The sequence below is a fragment of the Ochotona princeps genome, chromosome 18 (assembly GCF_030435755.1).
Source record: "Ochotona princeps isolate mOchPri1 chromosome 18, mOchPri1.hap1, whole genome shotgun sequence".
Classification (NCBI taxonomy): Eukaryota; Metazoa; Chordata; class Mammalia; order Lagomorpha; family Ochotonidae; genus Ochotona; species Ochotona princeps.
In genome coordinates this window covers 24,152,652-24,175,402 of record NC_080849.1, presented here as the reverse complement: position 1 = coordinate 24,175,402, position 22,751 = coordinate 24,152,652, and the positions used below count along the sequence as shown (strand labels likewise).

At 36.8% G+C, this 22,751-nt stretch overlaps 1 protein-coding gene across 1 annotated transcript in view; it reads right to left on the bottom strand.

The window, feature by feature from the left end:
- RIT2 (Ras like without CAAX 2) overlaps window positions 1–22,751 on the bottom strand; it is a 273,324-nt gene that overhangs the window by 131,755 nt on the left and 118,818 nt on the right. The window contains exon 4 of the mRNA XM_004579532.3: window positions 10,596–10,787. Within this exon, the coding sequence (XP_004579589.2) occupies window positions 10,596–10,787 (192 nt within the window). The remainder of the gene's footprint in view (window positions 1–10,595; window positions 10,788–22,751) is intronic.

Genomic DNA, 22,751 nt, shown 5'->3' with positions numbered 1-22,751 from the left:
CTCGTTTCCACAAGCCTTCACTTGTCATTTTACAAATGCAGCCAATGATCCGTGAAAATCGAACAATTCAGTGTAACACAAGTTAAACAAGAAAGGGAAGCAAACAATTTCGATGCTAGTTCAACCTGAGCAGGGACCACCTCTTATGACAAAACATGTAGGTATAGGTGGACGGCTATTTGGTTGTAGGTGCACCATACATATAGTGAAATTTGAACTTCATTTTTCTCAGAAAAAAAATGTCTGGGAAATTGGATTTCCTTTGCCACATTTGCATCACTGTTGTTTTAATGCTAATATTAATTTCACATTTTAAAATATTTTTATATTTTAAGCCTATGTGTTTGCATATATGTGTCTTAAGTATTTCATTTAAGAACTTTCAACCACCTATGGGTTTAAGCTATCACCTATGGGGTTATTCTTTCATATGGCCAAAAGTACTACATTACCATTTACATATTTTAATTTATATTCTAGCATATTGGTTGTTTAGCATAATTCAGAATCACCAAGAAAACTTTTGCCATTTATCTGTGCCCTTCTCCCACAGTTTCTGATTTGATATCGTCAGAAGGAAACATCATAATTTGTGTTTCTAATAAAGCTCATATGTGATGTTGATTCTTCCACTTTAAGAGCCATGGTTCTCACCCTTCAATTGAGAGCTTTCCCAGAGAGAAAAAATAACTTAGCTTTTTAGGAATGAGCAAGTATGTTGGGAGGGGTGGTTATTAGTCTCCAGATTGCTTCACTTAAAAATTAAACTGAAAAAAACTGATTTTTCCAAAGTTCATTTGCTCATACTGAGTTATTAAAGAACTGCTCCTATGTGATTCACAACTGAAAATTTGAATAATTTCTAAATTAATTTTTCAAAATCAATGCAGAGAAACCTATACATCTTCATTATCAGAAAGTTCTGTGGGCCTTCACTTAAAATAATTAGACTTAGTTCTTCCACAACTCTTACTCATTTGTCTTGTTAGTTTCTAACTTCATAACAGCAAATTAAAAACACAATAATTACATAGTAACAGTCACAACAATGCAGATGAGGAAATGAGAACAGTAGCAGATAGCTTTTATTCAGTTCCTTCTCTATGCCAACCATCATGTTAAAAAATCTGCTGACTATGAACATAGGAGTACATGTTGGTTTCTCATAGAACACGTGTTCTGGATATATTCCTAGGAGTGCTATTGCTGGATCATACGGTATGTTGAATTTGAGTTGTTTGAATATTCTCCATACTGATTTCCATAGAGGCTGTACCAGCCTGCAGCCCCACCAGCAGTGGAGTAGGGTTCCCTTTTCCCCGCAACCTCGCCAACAAGTGTCGTTGGTGCTTTTATTCATGTGGGCCAGTCTTACTGGCGTTAGGTGGTACCTCATTGATGTTTTAATTTGGATTTCCCTTATTGCCAGGGAACTTGAGCATTTTTTCATATGTTTATTTGCCATTTGGGTTTGTTCCTTTGTGAAGTGTCTGCCCATTTCCCGTGCCCATTTCTTGAGTGGCTTGTTTGTTTTGACATTTTGGTTGTTTTGTAGCTCTTTGTATATTCTGGATATTAGCCCTCTATCACCTATGTCGTGTGCGAAGATCTTCTCCCATTCTGTGGGTTGCCTTTTTACTTTGTTGATTGTTTCTCTAGCTGTACAGAAGCTTCTTAGTTTGATGAGGTCCCAATTGTTTATTTTGGTCTTGATTTCTACTGCATCTGGAGTCTTTTTTAGGAAGTGAGGGCCTACCCCTAAGTGTTCCAGTGTGTTTCCAACATTTTCTTCCAAAAGTTTGAAGGTTTCTGGATGTAGGTTTAGATCTGTTATCCATTTAGATCTGATCTTAGTGTATGGTGAGAGATGTGGATCTATTTTTTTGTTTCTGCAGGCTATCAACCAGTTGTCCCAGCAGCATTTATTGAACAGACCTTCCCATTTGCCTGGGTTGTCGTTTGTCTTTTTGTCAAAGATTATTTGGCTGTATCTGTGTGGGTTTCCTTCTGGCGTTTCTATTCTGCTCCATTGATCTTCCTCTCTATCTTTGTGCCAGTACCACGCTGTTTTGATAACCACTGCCCTATAGTATGTCCAGAGGTCCGGAACTGCGATTCCCCCTGCTAACTTCCTGTTCTTCAGGATAGTTCTAGCTATCCGTGGTTTTTTGTGCTTCCAGATGAACCTTTGGATCATTGTTTCCAGTTCCATGAAGAATATTTTGGGCAATTTGATTGGGATTGCGTTGAATGTATATATTGCTTTTGGCAGTATAGACATTTTAATGATATTGATAGGAATATATCCAGAACACGTGTTCTATGAGAAACCAACATGTACTCCTATGTTCATAGCAGCACAATCAGTAATTGCAAAAACATGGAAACAACCAAAATGCCCATCAACAGAGGATTGGATAAGAAAGCTATGGTTCATCTACTCCATGGAATACTACTCAGCTATTAAAAAAAACAAAATGCAGTTCTTTGTGGCCAAATGGGCCAAACTGGAAACCATAATGCTAAGGGAAATGAGCCAATCCCAAAAGGTTAAATACCACATGTTTGCCTTAATTTAAGATGATATGATGTTATGTATAACATGTTATGTTTTGAATGTTATATGTTGTGTATAAACTAAAATTGAAGTATAGGTGAGGTGGTCACAGAAGGTGGCTGGGAACCCGCATTTACTTTTAACATATTGGTTACTCATTACTATGTCAATTAATTCCATAATGATGTAAATTTTTGCTGATGGTATGTTGGAGCTTTCAATTGACTGGGATGATACTCTGCTGGCTCTGTCATCAGACCAGAGAGGGTATACCTAAGAAACCGTTGAACTTGACGGGACAATAAGATGCTGGACTCTATGTTTGGCATACGCTTGCAATGGGGAAATCTCAACTGAACTTGAGCTGTGGTTATGCAATAAGGTGGAGGAATCCACCATGGTGGGAGGGTTTGGGGAGGGGTGGGGAGAACCCAAGTATCTATGTAACTGTGTCACATAATACAATGTAATTACTGAAGTTAAATAATAAATAATTTAAAAAAAAAAATCTGCTGACATTATCTCCTCTAACTCAACTAAAACCTGTGAGAGAGACATGGTTAACCTACTGGACAGAAACACACCAAACAAAATGTGAGTTGCAGTGTATGTTTAATTAAGGATCAATGTGTGTAACAGGAAGAAAAAGGGAACACAATAGAGCTAAGGAAGAAGTTAAATGTGGACACAAGTCGGATCCTCTGGGCCAAACAATCGGGGGAAGGGCAGGGGACAGACTCCAGAGCATTATTTTCCCATTAAGGTGTCATTCATTGGGATGAAATGGCTGGAAAGTTTAATTTATGCTTTATTGGAAATGGATTTTCCAGAAAAATATGGACGTCTGGAGTGGAAGTAAATTAAAGCATGTGACAGCCACAAACTCTCTACTGTTATCGCATCCCCACCCCAGCCCTAAGTTCAGCAGGGAGTACTGCAGTACCGAATGGGGAAATATATATTTTGTGCCCGCCATTGATTTATCCCAAGACACATACATACATTGAGTAATCTATACTTTTTATCATAAACTCTGTTACATTTTAAAGTATGTATGCCAGTATATTTCTTTTTTCTTTAAGATTTATTTTATTTGTTTGAAACACAGTGTTAAAAAGAGGAAAGATGAGAGAGAGACAGAGAGAGAGAGCGAGAGAGAGAGAGAGAGAAAGGGAGAGAGAGAAAATGAGAAAATAAGATTTTTCATCCACTGTTTCCCTAAATGGCTGCAACACTTGGAGATGGGCCAAGTCAAAGGCAGGATCTTGGAGCTTCTTTCTGATCTCCCACATGGTTCAGCAACACAAGCACTTGGGCCATCTCCTCTGTTCTCCTCTACATTGTAACAATAGTTTAGTCCCTCAACAACAGTCACCAGTCCATCATTCTTCTATTAAGTGTATCCTGACACTGAAGGTATAGACAATGATAGGAATTCAATATTCTAATGGAAATATATATATATATATAACAGTTTAATCGGGAGTCCATCTTTCATTCAGAAGTAGAGATGCATGTTGCAATGTACCTCTGCTTCATGGTATAATTGTCTCCTTTATACAGATCCTCTAGTTAAATATATGTATATACATGGTTACCTATATATCTATTGACTTTTTCTTTTGTACGAAGGTTGCCTTATATTAGAGAGAATATATGATAAATGTCCTTTTGGACATATTTGTCATTTTGAGCATAATGGCTGGGAACATTTTGTTGCAAAGGTAGTACTATGGCTTTCATTTGAGTTACCACTATTTCTCATCCTGACAACTGGTTTCTTAACCAGTATCCTGGCTTCATTTTTGCCCCACCCAACAGACTGCATTCATGTTGCAACCTTTGCTCAAATGTCTTAGAGTTTACTCCTAAAACAAAATCCAAACTTCTTATAGAAGAAGTGTATAGACCCTGTGTAATCTTATCCTGCTTTTTCACTACAATTCTCCAACATTCTGAATCATATCCCACCAACAAAATTTCACAACAGCTCTTGGCTGTGTCCCAAACGCGCTTCTACCCAATCCTCTCTGCTCTGCAGGTTTCCTCAGAAGCACTTCTGACTACCTTCTCAAGTCTGCTCATGGCTCTCACTCAGCCACTTCACAACTCCTCCCTATGCTATTCATTTTTTCCTTCCTTGTTTTAATATACCACATGGGGTGTGATTATTTTTATGTGTGTGTATACATGTATGTGTGCATATGTAATTTTATTCATGGCACCATTTTTAAATTACATAGTTATAAGCATATGCATGCTCAAGTCATTCATTGTCTCCATGGTAACACTAGATTCCTAGAGATATTTTATCTGTCATATCCACCCAATTACACCCAATTTTCTAAAGGGATGCCTGTTACCCTCTGTATGAATGAAAAAAAAAATACTGTAGAAAAATTACATAAGAATCAGAAAACTGACATGTATTCAAATTCAAGTTCATAACTTACCGTCTGGATAACACATAAAGCTCTTGTATATTTTCTATTTCATTTGGAGTTAATATGTTTAAATGTGTTTTAATTAAGTGGAATAGCTATAAAATGGTATAGGAAGGAAAATTTGAACAAAATAATTCTGCGTTGAATATGACTGACAATCCTCATAAAAACAGATGATTTAAATATTTTTTCTGTTACAAAGTACCCATCGTTTAGAGAAAACGTGCTTCTATAAATTATCTAATACTGTAATGAGGAAAGATAATGAAGTAACATTTTTAAGAAGTTTGTGTTTGAAATTAATTACTGCTTTGTAGCATATTCAATCTGTAAGTATATACTTTTGTTTTATGTAAGATTAAATGTGCCTTGAAGACAAGCACCATTTAGGAAGTTATTCGGAGGATGCTTGACGTGTGCGCCTAGCAGGTTCATCTTCCAAGATCCCCACAGAGCACACCTGCTGATTGTATGCGTTTAAAAGTTTCAAGATTCACATATCATCTCTGGATCGCCTCCTTCTTGTCCTTCCAAAAGGAACCATCACCATTCACCTGATACTTCCTCCCTTGTCAGGATACTTCTCCATCTAACACCATCATTTCCCAAATATGCTGCCAACACAGGTGTTTCCAAGTTCTCAGTTACTATTGGATTCATCCATTGCAGAATTTTATTTAATGGTTAGTTTTAATGTTCTTATGGTTTTTTTTTTTTAACCTGCTTCATATGTATAGACTTTGAGAATAAAAGCCCCTGAAGAAAATGACAGGGACTAATTCTCTTTGTCTTTCCTCTGCAAAACACAGATTGATAGATTCGGGATGTAGCTCTGCATAAATGTTTATTTTTATGCTAAAGAAATCCCCAGGCCCCACTGTTCCAAATACTCCCCCAGGTAAAGAATCATACCTATTTTCATTGAATCACTAAAGAATTAAGAAAAGGTCTTTCATCATCCCAAGTCAGGAATTCAGGAGTTACTGAGAGGGGAGAAAACACAGTTTCAAAACCTCCAGCTGAATATTAAGCTGTAGTTAGACGCTCAGGATTTAAGGACTTGTGGTCTGTCTTCAGGACAAAACAATTTGTGGACTGCAGTTGATGTAAGCTTTTTTTTTTTTTTAGATTTATTTTTTATTGGAGAGCCAGATATACAGAAAAGAGGAGAGACAGAGAGGAAGATCTTCCTTCAGCTGATTCACTCCCCAAGCGGCCACAATGGTCAGAGCTGAGCTAATTTGAAGCCAGGAGCCAGGAGCCTCTTCCAGGTCTCCCATGCAGGTTCAGAATCCCAAAACTTTGGGCCATCCTCAACTGCCTTTCCAGGTCATAAGCAGGGAGTTGGATGGGAAGCGAGGCCGCCGGGATTAGAACCAGTGCTCATATGGGATCCCAGACATGTGTGAGGTGAGGACTTTAGCCACTAGGCCCATGATGTAAAACTTTTCGATCTTGCTCCCACACCCCTGGAACTTGTTCAATTTATAGCACCATTTCTAGTTTGCATGGTTGGTTGTGGTTTTACAATCACAGGAGACAGGATTTACCCTCAATAATTCAATAGTAGAAGCCTTAGTAAATAGAGACAAGATTTTGGAAGCTGATGAACTTATTGTCTTTAGAACAGGCAGGATATAACCTAAACAAAACTGCTCACCTAAGTAAAAACCAGTGCCTTTCAAACCTCATTTTCTTCCTTGTATTTTTTTTTTGCACACTCTTACTCTCAGAATCAGGAATAATAATGGTTTGTCCCCAGTCCAGACAAATGGTTACTTCACTTCCAAAGAATTATCATTCTGATTCTCTTTTTTCTTACTTGCTAATAAGGTGTTACTGGTTACGATCCATTCTTGAGAATCACACTAAATCCTAATGATTACTCAAAAAGAAATTCATGGAGCCAGCATTTGGCAAAGGAGGCTAAACTACTGCCTGTGGTGCTGGCAATTCATAGTTCTGATTCCAGTCCCAGCTGATCCATTTATAATCCAGCTCTCTGCTAACATACCTGGGAAAACAGCCGATAATAGCCCACGTAAATGGACACTTGTTACTATATGGGCTGGCTTCTGGAGTCAGCCTGTTACAGCCAGAGATATTGTAGCCATTTAGGATGTGAAACAACAGGTGCAAAATATCTCTTTCTCTCTCCCACTTTCTCTCTATGTCTCTGTCCCTCTCTTTCAGTGTCTCTGTTTCCATCTTTCTTGGTAACTTTGCCATTCAAATAAATTTTAAATTTGTGCTTAAATCATTAATGATTCACAGGCCAATGATAAAACAGAGTTTCAGAATCATAACACTGTGTTTTGTCTCTAACTAGTTTTATGGCCTTAAGCAATTTAGTAAATATACTGATGCTTTACTTGATTCATACAAGAGTTGGTATTGTATACTAACCTACTTCTTGGGCTCCTAGTGAACACTGCATAGAATAAGATGTGTAGAAATTATCATCAGCAACAAAACTTATGTTTTTCTTAGACAAAATGCCAGTTATTTAGCATTTAATTATTTTTATTTATTTCAAATGCAAAGTGACAGAGAGAGAAAGAGATTTTCCATTCCTTGGTTCAATCCCCCAATGCAAGGAACAGCCTGGTTCAGGCGAAAGCCAGAAGTTAGCAACTCCAGAGTTTCTCCCATGTGGATGGCACAGGACAAAACACTGAGTCATCATCTATCGCTTTTCATGACACTCATTAGCTCAGAGCTGGATCAGAAGCACAGACAGGAATTAAAGAATCCAACTCAACCACTCAGATACGAGATGCGAGTATCCCAGCAGCTTCTTACCTCACTGCATTGTAATGCCCAACCCATACACAAACTTTCAAGCAGAGTTCTTCCGCAGTGAGTCTCAAGGAGTTCAACATCAATGATACTGTCAGACACTAAAATGTTTTTATTTCTGATAAGTGTTTTGGAGTTTCTTGAAATGCTCTAGAAATATGAACATCTGTCTCCTTGACCAAGTAGGAAAAGAAACAGCTTTACTTGTTAGGGCATTTTCGTTTCAATTTCTTTCAGTGTAGACTGAATTAGAAATGGGGATGAATGTCAACCCTCTGCTCTGCCACTCACCACTAATCCAAAGCACCAGCATGAGTTTTTTTGAGAATTTTGAGATCCTAAATTTATTACTCTAGAATTCCTCACAAAAATCTGCTGAGCTATAGATGATCTAATTGTCAGCATTTTTAAAAGATGACCTAACCTTTCAACTATTGATATGACAAAAAATTACATATGATCTATACTATAATCTTCATTTTGTCATAAACTGAAATAGGGTAGTAAAGTCAATTTCTATCATTATACTCACTTCTCAAATACCCTTATTCTTCAAATAACTGTTTTACACCTACATATAAAAGTAGTAAGATTTGAACAAAGTGTGAATTGAAATCACTTTGCAAAGAAAGAAAACACTCTGAAATTTTAGGATTAATTATTTTCTTCAGAAATATCAGAGCTAGAAGTGAAATTTGGCTCATCAACACTTCATTATTGGAGATATTGGTACATGAATAGTTTTACAAAGATTGTGATTTATATTTTAACAGTTTTTGTACTTCCAGCTACTATCATGTTTGAATGTATTTAAAAGAAAGTAAATGTGTCAAATCTGCAAAATTACTGTATTTTATGTCTTTGTTTGATTATTTGTTTCAATGACTTTGGTGACAGTTGTGATTCACTTCACTGCTGATATGAAAGGAGTTGATAATTAACCAGTATGAGCAGGGTTCTTGCTGAATGTGGATTTGTGAGATCCTGAGTTCCATCTTCTATCCCAGGAAAACTAGACTTGGAAGGAAGGTGAGGGATTTATCAGTCAGCTTTGGAATCATGAAGAGCAAGGAATTCTCTTACTGGACATGTGGCTGACTTTTGCTGAAAATTGTCCTTGTGGTTTTTGGCAAAAATAAAGAGAGGAATGAAGCATTTTCTTTCTTCATAGGACTCTACGTTCCCTATATCTACACTTCCTCCCTCCTTTCTGTCAAGTATATGAAAATACATTTATGTTTAGTTAGAGAATAACTTGAATTCCAAATCCATGTAAATGCAACCATATCATAAAAAACATTGTTTTGAAGAATCAGAATAAAACAGGACAGATAACATGCATGGAGTTTATACATATTAGAGCTTCTAAAACAACAGCTGATTCTTTAAGATGATTAGACACACACGTAGCATATGCAAAAATGTCAACACAAAAAATGTGTGAAATCACAAAGGCATGCCTGAGTTAAGCATACATTCATATACATTCAATCTGTAAGACATTTTTCTACGTAAAGAAAATATACATTAGATGTGAAATTCCAATCTTTATATTATAGAACTCTCATGATACGAATAAAATATTTGTTTCAGCTAATATTCCCACTTTTGGAAACTTTGACTAGCAGTCTTCTTCAAGAGAACTAAAAATACATCGTCAACTAGAATGACAGAAACTATTAAAAGCCAGTTCAAATTTAAGGTCAGTGCAAATAAAGATGAAGGATCCCAAGTTATAACTAAGCAAATCAATTTAGAAAATTAGATTTACAAAAATTTAATTTGCATGCAAGTTCTCAGTAACATTACCATGTACAAAATAAGTTATAGCAATGAAATTGTACAATAATTTGCTTACTCATTAGATTGGGCCAGAGGAAATATCACTGTCATGAGGATATCTCAAATAAGAAGCCATCACAACTTGCTAACTAGCTGCTATCCAACAAGTTATTTTTGATCAGATGAGAATAAACTGCAAATTAACTATTGAATTCTGATAGTGGGTCCTAGTCCAAGGAAGATCTTTCCTCTGCCTTTTCAAATTTTTTTGTCTTCAAGAAGTTGTCAAACTGAGAATTCGATTGATACAGCAGGGGAAGCTGAAAGAGGATAGACTGGCTGAGTGGTATCTGATGCAAACTAAGAAATAGTGACCAGTTCTGATTCTGGAAGGAGAAATGGCCTTATTTTGATTATTTACTGCTGCATGAAAAACTATTCCAAAACAACATGATTTAAATAATTTCATTTTATTTGCCTTCTGTTCTATACCTCAGAAGTGCAAACAAGGCTGAGCCAGAGACTTTCCTGTTCTCTGTGGCTGGATCTGAGTAACTTACATAGCAGTCAGACGTTTGATGGTATAGGGACATGTGAAATGGCTTTGCCTCTCTCTACATGTGCAGTGCTTTGGTAGAGAGACCTGTAGCCCTAGTGTCTTCTTATCAATGTATCAATAGTTTGATCATCTTTACATGGTGTCTTGAAATAGAATTAGTATCTACAGTGGCAAAAATAGAAGATAAGTCTTAGATCCCAACTTTGGAAACTACCCAGAATTATTGCTAAGATACAGCTGAACACAAATCATGAGCCTACTACAATTCAGGAGGATGACACTGGCAAGGACTCTGCAAAGAGTACGTGGGATGGGATACATTTTGCCAAATAATGTCGTTTATGCAGAATCAAAATAATTTCCTGCAGGTATGGCTTGGAGGAAGCAGCTACACATGCTACTATGTATCCTCAAAGGAAAAAAACAAAAGCTAACAAGTAAAATTGGCACTTACCTGGCGGAACTCTTCCAGGTCAATTTTGTTACCCACCAGCACCAGCGGAATTTCATAGGTGTGGCGGACCTGAAAAATTAGCTCTTTAAACTTGGCTGCTTCTTGGAATGACTGGCGGTCAGTGACAGAATAGCAGATGATAAACCCTTCTCCACCTCGCATGTACTGCTCCCTCATGGCTGTGAATTCTGCCTGAAGGAAAAAAAAAACACACAAGATTATTCATGTGTTTTGGGCATAGGAAATTAACATGAAGCCTAAATGCATATGAAATTGGTAGGTTTTGAACTATCAAGAATGTGATTATTTATGACAGATGACTTGAATGTTATCTTAGAGGAAATGTTAAATAGCAAATTTTACTCATGGACTCTCTGAGATTATACATAAATGTCATAATCATATTTTGGATTTCACTTTAGAAAAATCAATTCAAAGTTGTATACCTAGGACATTAAAATTACTTGAGCTTATGCTAAATGTAATTACCATAACATACTTTAAGTGCTTTTCCCACACTCCATTCCTTTTTAAGAGCTCTTTTGTTTTTACTTTTTTTCCCCTAGAAACTTCTGAAGAAAAAAAATAGCTGTTTGCTATAGAAAAGTTGGATTCCCTTTTCATATGAGAGTTGATTTGTCTGCAGAATGGTCATAGTCTGCCATAGAATCTAGGGAACACATGACTTCCATGGGATCCAGGAAACACACAAATTATTTATTCCAAATTAAAAAAACCCACAAAATTAGAGTTAGACTTTGAGAATGGAGGACTTACTAGCATATAGAATCCTAGACCCAGTATTTTGGCCAACTATTGTTACACTTGTCTACACAATAATGTAGGCTGTTGAGTGTTAAATCATTTTATACTGTCTATGAATTAATTCTTGTTTTGCTGCTTAGGAGAGTGGTATTTAAGTTTAGATTTACCAATATTCCAGTCATGGAGATGTTGCTATATCAATGTTTCATGTTACATCTAGCATGAACTACAATTACCTAGCTGCTGAAAATTCAATATTTTGGGCTGGCTTTTTTTTACAATCGGTTTATTATTATTATTATTACTAGTAGTAGTGGTAGTAGTATTGAGTCAACAAAGTATATTTTACTCTTCTAAAAGTCTTGGTACAAAGGCTAATAATATATCTAAAGCAGAAAATAGGAAACTTAGATTGTAACCATGGAAAAAGTTATATTAAACAATAAAAAGGCAAAAACCACAATATTTAGAGATTGATGTTATAAGAAATCAAAGAAATGAAATATAAAGTGGGCTCCAGCAGTATTTGAAGACCCAGAGAAAATGTAATTTCTTACTCTGCGAAACTATTCACACGAACCACTAAGATACTCTGCTCAGATAATTGAGCAGTTATATTGACAACTATTATATTTAACTCAATGTGTTATGAGATACAGGAACATTTACATTGATCCATCAATTTAAAAAATAGCTGGTTGCTTGTGGGTCCAGAAATAGTGATGAAGTTAATAGCATTCTGAGTTAGTAGGTCAATATCCTAGATAGCTTTTAATAAACAAGGCATAAACAGAGTATCTTGAGGTTGAACTAATCAAAGCTATAATAACCATAAAGGATATTTCTAGGACAAATAGCCTGCCAATGTAGTGCTTGATCCAAAAATCAGTAGTCATTGGTTTTATAAAAATTTATTTTGGATTGCATTTGTTTTATTTATTTTCTAGTACAAAATGTACTAGAATAGGAGAAAAGCACTCCGCTAACCCTCAGTTTTTTCACCACCAGAAATGGTTAGGTTATAAGTACTCGAGACCTCTCTTCTAACGTTCTTTCATTTTGACCCTCTCATCACTGATATGTTTACATTGATAAAAATATTATTTTTATAGCAACTGTATTTGAAGTCCTAATGAAATGTAAACTGAAGTAGAAATGATATATCAAGTGCTAGTTTCATTTATTATTTTAAGCAACAAAATGCAAGTTTTAAATTGTACAAATGCCTAGAAAAATAAAGTATCAAAGAGATATACCTATAGAATTTTAAATAAGTTTCAATTTTTTATGACTCAATTTTCTCTTCAAGTGAATTACAACTAATAGTTTATTGTTATAGAAATGTGTTTGTGTGTATATATATATGCATTTATATACATATTCATTTCACACAGGCATCTTTCTATAAGTTTGGAATCCAATACACGATTTCACTCTTAATTAAAATATAATTGATGTAATCAACTTCATAGAGCTATAGAAAATTACTACAGTCTAGACTAGTGATTTGTTCATGTACAGAAATTTAGATGTTTTCCTTTTGTTCTGAAATGCAAGCACTGCTGCCTTTAGTGTGCTTTAAAAACCCATATAGCATAGATTGATGCAGATTTGGGAAGTAATCTTACAACACCAAGGAGAAATCAGTGACAATCTCAGTTCAAAGACATTGGTTTATAACATTTTCCCAACATGGTCTTACAGTGGTTTTTCTCATTATCAGACAATTTGATTAGGATAAATTTTTCTACTGGAATAAATCTTGGTATTAAAATTCATGTTTCTTTCTTCTGTACTTATTATGTTTGAAGTATAGCAGACATCTATTTTTAATTATTTCTTCTACATACATGAATTTTATGTTGTGTGAATGACATTTTTATCTAGAGATTTTACAAAGTTGGGCTGAAGTAAGAATTTTCATATGTGAGACAAAAGAGAATGATCAGTAGATTGACTAGACAATGATCAATAAATTGGCTAGTTCATCAGTAACTTCATCATAAGGAAAATGATAAATTTGAAAAAGTTCATTAGCTTATTAGAAAATACATGTCAAATTCACAAAGAACAATATTGGATGAATGAATTAGTGAATGTTCAATACTGTTGGCCAGTCAGGCACAAAGCCACATGTAAGTCATAATGAACATAGGCATACCATGAAATAATACTGTGGCATAATAGGCTAAGCCTCCACCTGAGGTACTAACACCCCATAAGGGTTCTGGTTGGTGTCCCAGCTGCTCCACTTCTGATCTGCCTCTCTGTTTATTGCCTGGGAAATCAGCAGAAAATGGTTAAAGTCCTTGTGTTTCTGCAGCCATGTGGAAGACCTGGAGAAACCTCTAGGTTCCTGACATCCGGTAAGCCCAGCTCTGGCCATTGTAGCAGTGAACCAGCAGACAGAAGACTCCTCTCTGTCTCTGTCTCTGTCTCTCTCTCTGTCTCTCTCTCCCTGTGTGAACCTTCCTTTCTTTTTTTTTTTTTATTGGAAAGCTGGATATACAGAGAGGAGTAGAGACAGAGAGGAAGATCTTCCATCCGATGTTACACTCCCCAAGTGAGCCGCAACAGGCTGGTGCGCGCCAATCCGAAGCCAGGAACCAGGAACCTCTTGCAGGTCTCCCACACGGGTGCAGTGTCCCAAAGCTTTGGGCCATCCTCGACTGCTCTCCCAGGCCACAAGCAGGGAGCTGGATGGGAAGTGGAGCTGCCGGGATTAGAACTGGCGCCCATATGGGATCCCGGCGTGTTCAAGGCGAGGACTTTGGCCACTAGGCCATGCCGCCGGGCCCAAACCTTCCTTTCAAATGAAAAAAAAAATACTTATTTTAAGGAAATAGATATTCCAGACCTTACATCTGACCTGTCCCTATGATACTCCGTCGCTTGTATTTTTTAAGCCCCTGGGTGATTTTGACCTTGTGCTGTGTACAGGTGTACAGAACCATGTTTGTGTTCAAAACTAGTTTTTATGTTCTAGAGCACAGACAGGGAGTCACATGCATTAATTCCGTTCATCTACATTATGTCTTCTAACAAATTACCTTACCTCTCAGAAGCCCAATTTCCTCCTTTGTCAAAGAAGGATTAAAACACACTTAGCAGGAATGTAGAAGGAATCCAATACCAGAGCAGATGTGAAAATGCTGCAGTGAATTTTTAAAAATACAATGCAATGTAAGCCTGCTATCATCTCTGGCACAGATCCGGCAGAATAGAAACTTTTATTGAGAAAACCGAAATAAAATCCTCTTTGAATGATGTTAAATATGCATGTGGCAGTATTTTTCAAATACACGTAATCAGAAATTTATTAAGATCTGTCTCTTTTTTTCAAATACAATTTTTCCACCAGTACAACAGGTATAAAGGTATTACCACACCAACTCTGCACAAAGCATTTTTCTATATGAGTGAGTGTGTATGTGTGATTTTACTTAAAATTCAAAAACAGTGGCTAGAGCTCTTCAAATTGAGCAGATGCTCTGCAGCTACATGTCAACTTAATAATATATGACACAGAACTAACTTTATAGGGAAAAACACAGTGTTCAACATGTTGCTTCTGTCTTCATTCATCCATGAATTAAAGATCCCTGTGCTTTATGTTCTGTGGCTCTTGAATGTTAATAGATTCTTCATTTGCTTCCTGCTATAAATGAAACTTGTTGGTTAATTATTCAGGAACAGTGCTACATTCTATTTGCTATCCATAAGCAGTAAGATGTCTGTGAAACTGACACATGATATAGAATACTATCAATATAAGCATTTTTAATATTTTCAAAGCTTTTCTGAGTACAATACTTCAGTAAAATTCATTTTTAATATACTCCTTAATGATATAATATGGGAAAAATCTCCCTAATCTAGAGAAAGAATTGGGAAACAACATCCAGGAAGGGCACAGAACACCCAACAGGGTTGACCAAAAGTGATTTTCACCATGATACATGAAAATCAAGCTCTCTTCAATTGAATATAAGAAAAGATTCTTAAATGTGTATGTGAAAAAAATTAATTGACATATAAAGGGATAATATAGGGGAACTCAATCGGGGGAGGGGAGGGTTCTTGGGGAGAGGGTACAAAAAATCCTATGGCCTATGTAACGGTATCATAAAATGATAATAATATTTTTAAAAAGCAAAAAAAAAAAAAAGAACGTACAGTTCTGACACCTGCACTGTATAGTCAGACCACCAATCCTGGATGTACGCCCCCACCTGGGCCATCCCTCCGACTATCTGCAACCTCACACACAAAGCCCCCACCAGCGTTCCAGTGGGCGTCGCCCATTGCCATTGGTATCCTGGGTCATCCAACCCGCCCTGCAAGAGACCTCCTCTCATGAACCCAGCTTCTATCACCCATATGGGCCTAAGGACACAGGTCAGGGGGCAGTTAGAAGACAAGATGTGTCTTCTCCCGTTATATACCCTCTTGGACCAGATACAGGAAGAAGAAAAATCAAATTTGGAAAAAATGGTCTTACTCACTTTTTCCTAACACTTGATCCTTCCCACACTGGTCAACTATGTAAACATCATCAGAAATGAAAGTTTTAAAGAGTACATTGAGGAAAGACTTAAGTGTGCAATTTGAACTTCTAGACAACTTAAAATAAAAGGCCAGCATAGCAACCATGGCACGAGCCCAGTATAATAGCCTAGTGGCTGAAGTCCTTGCCTTGAGTGCATCGGGATCTTATATGGGTGCTGGTTCATGTCCCATGGCCCTGCCTCCCATCACTGCAGGAAACAAAGGGATGTGCACCTTTAATTGATTGCTTTTGAGAAGGGGGGGTTGGCCGAATGAGAATTTATCTGTTTGGAGTAAATAGGCTTTAAATAAATCTACTTAGATAAAATAGGCTTTATGCAACTGTGTTTTTGATAGCTTTATGTGGGTCCTTGTAAAAGTTTGGGAAAATGGAATTAAAATTAAATATCTTTGTATAAAAACTTTATGAAATATATGCATAGTGCTTTTCATAATCTCTGTTTTCTGTGACATGTTCGAAGACCCTGGTACTCTAGTTTTGCTTCCTTTTGCCAACACGTTCAGGACTTATCTTTTTCTGGATTTTGGCACTTCTGATTCTTCCTTTGCATTGTAATTACATGTGCTTGGCTCTTGTTCCCACTACTGGATGCTAAACTACCTGAACATCATATTCTGCAAAAACACTGGGGATGGTGCCTGGAGGAAAGCCCAACAGATAATTATGTTATCATTTAGTTAATTACTTACTCTAAACTAAATGTTTTTAAGTATGTTACCATTTCATGCATCATATACACATTAAAAGAGAAGTTTGGAGACTGGGAAATGGAAATAAAATGAAAAGGGTATGAAATTCTTAACTCAAATGGATAAAGCTTTTAGTTACGTATTCATTCTTGTATGTATAAGGTCAAGTTCAGTTTAGCTTCTAGATAAATCTTTCTCCCACTGAAATCTGTATCAATTAAAAAGCATTTTAATGTTCCTTATTTTATTCTGTAGCTGCAGTCATTTGTCTTATTCTTAAAAGGGCGAGACTGTGAATCTTACTGGTTTTAGAAAAGTCAAAATCTATGCCATAAAAGTGTGTTTGCATTTTCCATTTCTTTTTGACTTATATTTCCTTAGAGATTTAAGGTTTCATGATTGCCTCTGGGGGTTACAAATCCACTAAATGATATTTCTCATCACAGCTGGTTTCTTGTTTATCCTGGAGGTTACTCCTACTGGGAACTGTTTTCCTGCTGATCAAAACCTACAGGAAGCCATCTGGGAAGATGGCAGCCTAACTGTGTGATGAAAAGATTTCATCCACTGCATTTTAGCCATTCCCAATGTGATAATAAGAGGCTGATCCCAGCAAAAATACAGTGTATGACAAAGTCCACATGGCCAACTTATAGTTATTAATCGATTAAGGGCACATGATAAGATTCTATGGTAAAGAAGAAAACAAAATTATATGAAATACACTTACATATTTTTTAAACAACCTTAACTTCCTACAAGGTAATTCATATTTCTAAAGACTGAATAGGAAGCATAAGTCATTTTTTTGGTTTCTTCTTATGTAACAACAAATCATCTTGTGCTAGACTTTGAAAAATTTGTTTAGGGAAAATTCTGAAGTTTTAGAGTTGTAGTGAGAAGGCTAGAAGAGCTGAGGAAAAATGACTTTGACAACTGGTGAGTGAGTGAGAAGTACAGCTGGGAGATTACAGGCTTCCTGACCAACATAACATGCTGCACATACATTATCCACAGCCTTGTTAATGGAAGCCTGTAAATCAGTGCCTATTTTATGCCAATTTAATATCTAATGTAAATACCTAACTAGCTTTGTCAATTCATCTTGAGTATGTGCTCTCAGATGGAGTCACGTCTCCAAAGACTCAGTTGGGTAAGTGATCTCTTCTCACCATTGTGCCTTCATGCACCTTATTGCCTATACTTGAACTTTTTTTTTCTCATGAATAGAGATCTCAGTGTCTGTGGGATACAAAATTATTTTCTCTGAGATGAGAAAATCAGGCCCAGAAAAGTAGTGATGGTATAATTTTCTCATATCGAGTTAAAGCACTATCAGAGCAGAAAATGATGTTTCTAACTTCTGTGTACTGTGTGGGTAGTTAGTGATCCTTGGCACAAATTTTTCATAATCAATTACATTTTTTAAAATTTTATTTTACTTTTATCAGAAAGCCAGATGTACAGAGAGAAGGACAGAAAGAAAGATCATCCATCCGCTGGTTCACTCCCCAAGTGGCCACAACTGCCAGAGCTAAGCTGATTCAAAGTCAGGAGCCAGGAACTTCTTCTGAGTCGTGCACACCGGTGCAGGGTGCCAAGGCTTTGGGCCCTCCTCTACTGCTTTCACAGACCACAAACATGGATCTGGAAGGGAAGTGGAGCAGCAGGGGATACGAACTGGCACTCATATGGGATCCCTGCACAAGCAAAGCAAGGACTTTAGCCATTAGGTTATTATGCTGGTCCTTACATTATCTATTTAATGATCCTGTATCTAATTATACCAGTATCTCATACAGTTTCTAAATTGTGTCCTGGCTGTTCTACTTCTGATCCAGCTCCCTGATAAAGGCCTGGGAACAGCAGGAGAAGATGGCTCAAGTGTTTGGGCCTCTGCCACCCATGAGAGACCTCAATGAAGCCCATGGGTTCAGTCTGGCACAGTTCTAGCTGTTGTGGTCATGTGGGCAGTGACCCAGAGGATGGAAGGTCTCACTCTCTATAATTCTTCCAAATACATAGTAAATCAGAAGAAGAAAGAGGAGGAGGAGGACAAGGAGTAAAAGGAAGAGGAGACCAGGGAGGAGGAGGACAATCAGAAGGATTAGAAGAACAACCACAGCATAAGTAGTTTCCAGTCACATTGGAGAGTATTAGAGAAGTTCCTTTTAAAACAAAATACAAGGCATTGTTAATATTGTTGCTGCTATTTTTAAGTCAGGACATTCATAATCATGTACCATTATTAGAAGTGTTAGCATATCCACATAGAAAATTAAGACATTGTAAATTTTTCTAACATCCCAGAAATGTTTCCTGATTCCTCACCATTATGTGAACTCAATTAATGTCTTTACGCATTCTTATTCTTTGAACAAAAATTCATGCTTAGGTATAAGCACAGTCCATGGTTTATAATGAATCAACTTTCCTTTTTGTTACTTTTAAATGAGTTTGTGTAACACACTGTAATTGAGGAACATCTGTATTCCAGGCCATATATATCACTCTTTTCTCATCTCTTCCACACCGAAATCAGCAGATTACATAATGACAAGAATGTGGATTTAGATCACCACTAACATGTATTTCAATGCACTGTACACATTTTTTCATTTCTATGTTCGTTAATTTCCTTATCTCGAATATGAGAAGTCAGTGCTTCTGTGAATACTACTAATGTAAAATAAAATGATACATGAAAAATGCATAACATTATTATTTGAGAATATTTTGACACTGAAAGATACTGTAACATTTTCCCCTATGCTACTGGAGTGCAGCAAAGTAACAAATTCTCATTTCATTTGTTATTAAATAACTTGTTCACCAATTGTGTTTACAGAAGTTACTGAAAGTACATATGCTTGTGTGTAGTGCCCATGTGATGAATATTATCAATGATCCTAACATTAGGTTTTATGCCAGTTGAACATCAGAAAAACATCACAGACATTGATACAGAGCAGAGTAAGAACTTTACAACATAACAAGATGCTAGCATGCATAGGTTTAAAGATAAGCAAGCAAGAATTTTAAAAAGTAATAAATAAGAGATATGCTCTGGAGAACATCAAACTCATCCGCAAAGCTGGTTTAGGCATTGATTAACCGCAAAGCTTCCTGATGTATATTACCTCAGTGTTGGATCCAATTTCCCAGCTCTGAATTGATCATAAAGAAAAGACCGAATAAGACACGTAATATTTCATGGAGTTTATTCAAATATGTCAATATAAACATAGATGAAAATGCACTGAAAGGAGGGCAGGTAGTGCCATGGCGCAAGAGCCTAAGCCTGCACCTGTGGCAGTGGCATCTCATAGGGGTGCTGGTTCATGTTCTAGCTGCTCCACTTCCAATCCAGCTCTCTGGTAATGGTCAGAGAGAGTAGCAAAGGATGTCTCAGGTCTTTGAGTGTCTTTGAGCAAGTGGGAGACCTGAAAGGGGCTGTTGGCTCCTGGCTTTGAGTTGATCTGACTTCAGCGGTCATTTGGGCAGTGAGCCAACACTTGGTCTCTCCTTCTTTCTGTAACTTTACCTTTCAAATAAGAAGTGTTGAAAGAGGGGAGGAAGGAAGGAAGGATGGAAGGAAAAAAAGAGAGAGAAAATGCACCAAAAAAAACCCCCCAAAGTTTTGATTTATTTATTTTCAATTTAAATATTTTACAGAGGGAGGATAGAGATAGAAATTCTTCCATTGGCTGGTTCACTCCTCAAACTGCTGCAAAGTCCAGAATTCCTCTGAAGCTTGGAGCCAGGAGCTTCTTCCCCATCTTCCATGTGGGTACAGAACCTCAAGGACGTAGGCCTTCTCTGCTGCTTTCCCAGACGATAAGTAGAGAGCTTGATTGGAGTGGATAGCAGGACATGAACCAATGCCCATATGAAACACAAGCACCAGAGTACCATAGGGTGGATAATTAGCTTGTACCACAGCACTGATCACAAAAATACACTTTTACACTGAAAAAAACTTAGGCAAGAATAATTTTAACTATTTAGGATATAATAGGATCAATAAAATACTTCAGTGTAAAATGGATTGGCCATGTTTATCATAGTAGCAGATACAGGATGGGACCAGGAGAGCAAAAGTTCTCTGCTTCAGAGTGAGGACTCACACAGCTGTGCAAGATTGCTTTGTGCCAAGCCAGTGTTAGTCAGGGTAGATTCATAGAAAGATATCCTAATGTGGGTTCCCAAGGTATGCCAAGAGTACAAGTAAAGGGATGTGCTTGATATGTAAGACGAGGAGTGATAGTGTTTTACTTGACTGCATAGATGTTAGAATTGAGTATTTTAAGGTTTTAAATGAGAAAGGTATTGATTGTGACTGAAGGGAAAACTGTGATGAAACAAAAATAAGGGTCTTTTAAGCAATGTATGTTGAAATCCTGACAGAAATGCAAGCCTTTCCAATGAAATATGTGTAATGAGATTGAATGAGCTTATGTCTTTATTGCTTTTATAGGTGTAGGAATCCCTCCTGCCCTTTCCCTCCTAGTTCTGCGTTTCTCACCATCCATCACATCCCCCTGTATTATCACAGCAGTATAGTTCTTTAATAACGGTTGCAAGTTTATCATTCTGCTATTGAAGCGCATCTTGGCATTGTAAGTATAGGCAAGATAGAAATTACGGTGTCATATTGTCAAGTTACATTCAACAGCTTCATTGGCAGTCCTCCTCTGATTCAGGAGAAGCCATGTGTACTGAAACATATTTTCACTTCCTGTTCTGCTGTCTATAATATGCAGTCCATTTAAAAGTGTATATATACTTGTTTACTTCCATTTCTGTTTGTTTCGATTCTAATACCAGCAGTGAAAGACCAAATAACATACAATAACTCCTCCTCACCTAATTTTTAGAATTCAGTAGGGAAAACCTCAGAGATGACTCTTTCCAAAATCCAGTCCTTTCTTTCTCCTTTGGATGCTGCATAAATCTGAACAGGAAGCCCAATTTTCATCTTTAAACCAGGCTTGACAGACGGTTTTGATTGCTAAATAACAAATTGCCACTGTAATCTTACAACTTAACATTACAAATAGAGGAATGATACAAATATATTCAGTTTATATCAGGCTAAAAAATACCCGGAAATATTAATATTCTTAGATAAATGAACATAGAATAGTTGATCTACTACTTTTGATTTGCCTGGAAGACATTTTGAAAAGTACTAACTAACAAAACAGAAATTTTGAAATTGTGTCAGTGTAAGGTGAATATGGAGTTGAACATGGGCGTTAGAGAAAGACTGCTTTCTGGCTTTGAGGGATTCTGCTTTACCAATCCTGCAGTCAAAACACTGACTCAAGGTTATTGTAATTATCCAATGAGTTGTTTCAACCAGACCGTGGGGGATACTTTTTTATAAGACACTTTAAAACCACCTGGGCATAATAAGGCACACTACACCTGACAACTATAAGCTTTATTTACTCATTTTGTTTGTCCAGAATAAGTTCAGTTGTCATAAATGAATAAAAATGAAATGTGGAGTTTGCAATTTAGAATTAGCTCTGGGCCCAGTGCGATAGCCTAATGAGAATTTACTTCACCTTGCATGCACTGGGATCCCATATGGGAGCTGGTTCATATCCCGGATGCTCCATTTCCCATTCAGCTCCCTACTTGTGACCAGGAAAAGCATTAGAGGATGGTCCAAAGCATTGTGAACCCTACACACATCGGGAAAACACGGTAGAAGCTCCTGGCTCCTAGCTTTGAATCAGCTTAGCTCTGGCAGTTGCGGCCACTTGGGGAGTGAACCAGTGGAGGGATGATCTTTCTTTCTGTCCTTCTCTCTGTAAATCTGGCTTTCCAATAAAAGTAAAATAAATAAATCTTAAAAAATAAAACAAAAAACCACGAAGAATTAGCCTTGTTCATCACCTGTTTTTGGAATGATATGGTTTTCAATAAGCCAACAGCACAGGTAATTTTTATAGGAACAAATTTTACTTACCTTCCAAAATGGTTTACCAATGCTTATTCCAGTAATGCTATTAAGTGAACCATCTATTTATAAGCTGAAAAATTTTGATTTACTTCTTTTTAATTTCAAACATTTATTCTTTGTCTTATGCAAAAATAGCTCTGTGTGTGTGTGTGTGTGTG